The sequence below is a fragment of the Mercurialis annua genome, linkage group LG5 (assembly GCF_937616625.2).
Source record: "Mercurialis annua linkage group LG5, ddMerAnnu1.2, whole genome shotgun sequence".
Classification (NCBI taxonomy): domain Eukaryota; kingdom Viridiplantae; phylum Streptophyta; class Magnoliopsida; order Malpighiales; family Euphorbiaceae; genus Mercurialis; species Mercurialis annua.
The window spans coordinates 10,548,707-10,554,806 of NC_065574.1; the positions used below are offsets into that span (position 1 = coordinate 10,548,707).

General features: G+C 33.1%; 1 protein-coding gene across 1 annotated transcript; it reads right to left on the reverse strand.

The window, feature by feature from the left end:
• Positions 1 to 1,488: 1,488 nt before the first annotated feature.
• Positions 1,489 to 3,291, reverse strand: LOC126681447 (protein FAR1-RELATED SEQUENCE 5-like). The gene is made up of 2 exons (XM_050376988.1): positions 1,936 to 3,291; positions 1,489 to 1,737 (listed from the first exon to the last, which is right to left on the reverse strand). The coding sequence occupies exons 1-2, from the start codon at positions 3,289 to 3,291 to the stop codon at positions 1,489 to 1,491; spliced, it is 1,605 nt and encodes a 534-aa protein (XP_050232945.1).
• Between the last annotated feature and the right edge of the window lie 2,809 nt (positions 3,292 to 6,100).

Here is a 6,100-nt window from a genome sequence, read left to right on the forward strand (position 1 = left end):
GGAGGTGAATGAGCTTCTATGTCCCGTAATCATCTTAGACCCGAATCATTGGTTTCTCGTGCGGGTTAATTTTGAAGAATGCAAGGTGTATGTCTACAATTCCTACAAGACTGAAAAGATTGAAGCAAATATTGAAAAAAATGATAGGAGCTTTTACGCACTATCTCCCTGTTTTTTTAAAACAAATGAACTTCTATTCGTCTAGGAATGATTCTGTATCATTTGCCTTATCTTCTAGTTTCGACAGCAGATATTCTCCTTTCTCTTATGAAAATGTTGCTGAAGTGCCAATTCAAATTAAGAGGTAACTGTTTCTATTCTGTTTTCCTTTATGTTTTCATTTGATTTTAATACCTTTTTCTGTTTTGTTAAATTTGCTTTTTAAATATTGCAGTGATTGTGGTGCTTTTACTTGTTTGTTCGCGGAGTATCTAATTCATGGCAAGCCGATTACTTCGTCATTTTCGGGAGATGAAATGGAAAGGTACCGGAATCGACTTTGTCAAGGCTTGATTTCTTATGCAAAGTGGAAGCTAGAAACTGATTATAAAAGTGACGTTGAAGGAACCGTCCAGCTTCGAAGAGAACTGAGGAGGAATAATGTCTCTTATTAGGTTTTAATATTTTGGGAATGCTTGTCTTTTGGTTTATTTTCAGTTATTTTGTTTGTTTTTAAATATGTTTGGTATGTGAATTATTCTTGTTGTTTTTTCATATTGTTTGAACAGTTTACTGATAATTTCTTTTATTTGATTAAGTTACTTTAATTTTGTTGTAATTTTAGTGTTTTTTTAGAATAAGTAACACGATCATATCAACATGATATCAACATGATATCAACATTATATCAACATGATATCAACATTTTGGCAACATGACATCAACGTTAAAGTAAATATTAGTTTATAAAAGTCATATCAACAGAATGTCATCAGGATATCAACACAGCATTTTAACACTAATTTGTTTTTCTAAAAAAGCTTCAATATCAACTTTTCATCAACACCATATCAACATGTTGGCAACATGATATCAACAATGAATGCTCACTTATCCATAAAATTCGTAAAATGAAATATTAGTTTATAGAAGTCAAATCAACAGAATGTCATCATGATATCAACACAGCATTTTAACACTAATTTTACGTTTTCTTAAAAAGTTTAAAAATCAATTTTCAATCAACACCATATCAACAATATATCAACATGATATCAACATAAAATTGAAAATTTCAGTCAAATTCGTAATTAAAAAAATAATATGAAATTCAAACACAACAATTTAATTTGAAAGAAATAAATCTGCCTGTAATTATAGTGATCGTTTGCATGTTTTTTTATTGTGACCCTTCTTCTTGCAAACCGTGCATGTATTCTTTGACCTTTTTTCATGTCCTGCCACTATGCGTTTCTTCTTCGGTCTCCCCGATTTTGTTCTTGATTCTGGAGGCAGCACGATTATATCTTTTACTTCTTGAGGTGTATTCTATGTTGACTTATTCGTCATTGGATACACAGTGTGAATGTACGTGTTGACATAGGTCTCCTTCATGTAGTACTTTGAACAATAGAACAAAGGATCTTTGTTGTATTTCCTTATTACAGCAACTGCGTGCGCACACGGTATTTTGTCTGTTTGAAATCTTTGGCAGCAGCATGTCTGTGTGTCCAAATTGACCGAGAAGGGAGTTTTTGTTTTAGTGACAGTATATATATTGTCATTTGCAGGGCTTACCTGAGAAAAAAGAATTGAGTTAGAAAACCAATTTTTGGTCATCCACATCAACAGGAAAGCAACAGGATATCAACAACATGTCAACAACACGAAAAAAGAATTGAATTAGAAAACCAATTTTGGTCATCCACATCAACAGGAAAGCAACACGAAATCAACAACATGTCAACAACACGATAGTTTTGAAATTGGGTTTACCGTCAGATTCAGAGATCGAATATAGCTTTCATTCAATATATCCTCAGCCACTTTTGTCATATCTGTTTTTAATGATCTTGCACAGTTTCTATTTGCATGAGTCCACTTTTGCACAAGCGAACGTAGAAATTCGAGCATCGTCGTTATGGGCAGTTCTCTTGCAGCTATGTTTGTTGCATTTAAAGATTCTGCAATGTTTGAAGTCATTGTTGAATACCTATTGCTGGTGGAATGGACTGTCGTCCATTTTTTGAAACCCACTTCAGTGAGGTACTCCCTTATTTTGGGGTCAAATTTGTCAAGTTCCGCCATGTGTTTTTCAAATTGCTCAATCGTGTAAGCTTTGGCTGCCCCAAAAAATTGTTCTCTGATTTCACCTTTCGCTCTTCTATATCTTGCTTTGACATTGTTGAAAAGATGGTATGTACAAATCCCATGATGTGCTTCCGGGAATACGTTTTCAATTGCTTTTTTAATACTGTCATGTCGATCCGAGATAATGCACATTCCTTCCCTCACGCCGAATGTTTCTCTAAGTTTGTTAAAAAACCACTCCCACGAAGCATCGTTTTCAGAATCTACCACACAAAATGCAAGAGGAAAAATCTTATTTGCTGCATCTTGAGTAGCTGCCGTTAGAGTTCCTCCATAAGCTGCTTTGAGGAACGTACCATCGACTACAATTATCGGCTTGCAAAAACCCCATCCTTTAATTGATGCATTCAAGGATATGAAAACGTAAAGAAATCTGTCTTCTCTTGTTTCCAATTCAGCAACAGTCCCGGGATTTGTTGTTTTCAGCGCGTGTAGATAAGAAGGCAGCAATTTGTATGAATCAGCTGGATGTCCTCTCGTGAGCTCTAATCCCCTCTCTTTTGATCTCCATGCTGTTTGGTAGCTTAGTTCGACTCCATATTCCTTCTTCATATCTCTAATAATATCGGCAGGCGTGTAAACAGTCTTGAAGTTTGAGTACTTATCCTTTATGAAGTTTCCAACCAAATCATATGTTGCCTGCCTTTTATCGGCCATCCTTTCCCCAACTTTGCAAGTGTGTACATTGTTAAATTTTCGCACAATGAATACACTTGATTTTTTATTTCTCGACGCTCTCAATTTCCATTCACAGCCAGGCTCATTGCATATTGTTATGTACTCAATTTTGCACGACTTGTAAGATCTGAATTGAAAATGATTGTTGATCGCGTAAATGCTTAGTATAGTCTTTAGTGTGTTCTTGTCTTTGTATTTTTGACCTTCTTCAATTTCTGTCGCCTTTATTTCATTAATGATCGTACTTTCTATGTAAGGACTCTGCACTTCTTGATCCTCATCTAACAGATTTCCCATGTCCATTGCATACTGAAATATATTTGAAACTGAATTAGAATTATCAACATTTGTTGAATTCTCTTGGAGTTCATAGACTGTTGAATTTCTGTTGACATTCTGGTGTGTTGATCTTGACGATGATACATACAATGATAGATCTCTTATTTTTTGTTCAATTTCAATGCAGAGTGGAAAGTGTGTTGGATCTGTTGATTTTCCTTTCATCTTAAAGTAGAAATTTAAAGCATCATCATCTTGTATTATTATTGGTGGATAGTCTTCTTTGACCTAGATAAGAGTTTAAAAAAAGAACTGTTTATGCAAAAATCAACAACATATCAACATCACATCAACAAGATGTCAACATAAAAAAATTATTATAATCGTTGTACTATTAAAACAACAAGATATCAACAACTTATCAACATAAAGTCAACAACATGTCATCCAAAATATATCAATTTTATACTAATTATATTCTGTCAATATAAATTTTAACAAGTATTTGTAAATTTATAAGTATTAAAATACCTGATACTTGATTTGCATATTTGTGTCTTCTAAATCTATTTGTAGCTGTTTGGCTAGTAATTCTTCAAGATGTTGCATGCTACAATCTGTTGGAATTAGAAGTCCTTTAACAGCAAAATCTGTGTATTTCAGCTTATCATTTCAAAAACCATTGTACTGAACAAAAACTGCAATACTATCCATCCCTGAGACAAAATCAACATGAAAATAAAATCAACATGAAAACAAAATTAACATGAAAACAAAATCAACATGAAAACTGCAATATATTTTATTTTTATATTTAATTCTTTACTTATTAATGATATTCTGTTGATTAATGATAGGAGTAAAATTACTCCTATATTTCGAGTCGTTTCTACGCATCTTTAATCACTTTTATCGTATTATGCATACATTATTTAGTATTTTTATGCTTTATGGTGTGTGTTAGTGTTTCAAGGATTATTTAGTGATTATGGAGCATTTTGAGCAATAAAGAGTATAAATCGTGGATTAGATCGAGGTCGTGAAGCTTGGGAATGAAGAAAGCACATTTGCACACATGAAAATCTGACCCCGGCGCATTCATTGGCAATTTTGGAGCAGATAATGACTTCAAATGACTTTATGTTCTTCATAAGAAATAAAGTAGACATCCTAAGCTTTCCAGCGGTTCAAGAACCGACTCATTTGGAGTTTTCTACATCGAGTTATGAAGTTTTGAAGTTTGTAGTTTCGCAGCTGAAATTGTGTCCCGAACGGAAAAGCCTTGTCCCGTTCGGGACTCAAGAAGGAATCTGATATCAAAGCTTTCGGTCTACAGTTTTTTCGAACGTGAATGGTTTGTTCCGTTCGGGAAAGAAGAAAATTGGGCATGTCACGAACGGAACCAAGGGCTTCCCGAACGAGACAAGAGTAAAACACGCATGCTTCAGGATTTGATTTGGACTGAAATTCTTCCTCAACTCACAATTACAACTCCTATTACAAATTGATTTGTAATACGAATTAGAAGACTCCGGAACTTCTCCTACTATATAAAGACCTTGTACTAGACTCAATTTAAGATGTAGAATAATGTAGAATAATGTAGAATAATTTAGATTAGAGTAGTTATAATTTAGTTTTTATTAAATAGCTTTTAGTTTAGTTTTTTCCAGCAGTTTATAAGTAGTTTATAATTAGTTTCTGCAAGACGATTGTTGAAGATTTCAAGCTTAATCAAGACGATTCTTTCCGAAATTGACAACTCCGGTATTTATTGTTTAATTATGCTTTCTTCTTCATCATCCTTCTTGTTTTGTTTCAGTTTTAATATGTATAACTAAAACCCTTGTTCGAGGGTTGATATGAACTTATAAATTGGTAATTATTTGGATTGGATAGATTAGTATTAATTCGTGTCTTAATTATTAATCTTATTGCTTGGATTAAATTAGCTACTTAGTTCATGAGTTTGTGTTTAGTTAACTAATTGAGAGATTGTTAATTAAATAGACATAGATAATTAAGAACTTAGAGAAAAACGCCGTGAGAGCGGGTTGGAATTTAGGTAGTCATTGAGTTTGCTTCATAATTATAATTTGATTATTTAATTCAGTTTTAATATCGTGAGAGCGAGTTAATAATTGGTTAGGTAATTAGGTTGTGATTTTATTCGGATCTTTGAGGCTTGAGAGGGCGGGATTCGGTGTTTTAGAATAGCTCGATTCGCGATAAAATCACTAAGAAATCCTATTCCATAATTTTACTTATTTATTTGGGATTATCAATCCTTGAACTTTTTAATCTTATTGTTTTAAACCCTATTTTATTATTTGTTTTCAGTTTATATTAGTTTAATTAAATTACAAAACCCTATTGATTTTTCTAGCTAGCCGATTAAAGAATATTTGAAATTAGTGATTAAGTCCATTGTCTCTGTGGGATCGATACTTGGTCTTCCAAGTTATATTACTTGAGCGATATCGTACACTTGCGATTATTTGCCAACAATTAATCTAATTAAACTGTAAATTTAAGAAAATTAAAGTCAACAGCAAGAAATTAAATCTGAACTTGAATTATCTTAACTGTTTCGCTTGAAATTAAGATCTAGGTGTTGCTTCTTCGTAATTTGAAGATGAAGATGTCGAATTGATGGAGATAGCTGATGAAGTTTATCAAAATCAATTCGCGATCAGAAACTGAGGTAGAATAACGATGTATGTTGACAGATTAATTTGTTTAAATCTGAGCTGAGGGGAAACAATGAGCTGAGAGGAAGAGAGAGAAAGATGAGCTGAGAGGAAGAGAGAGAAGATGAGCTGAGAGGAAGAGA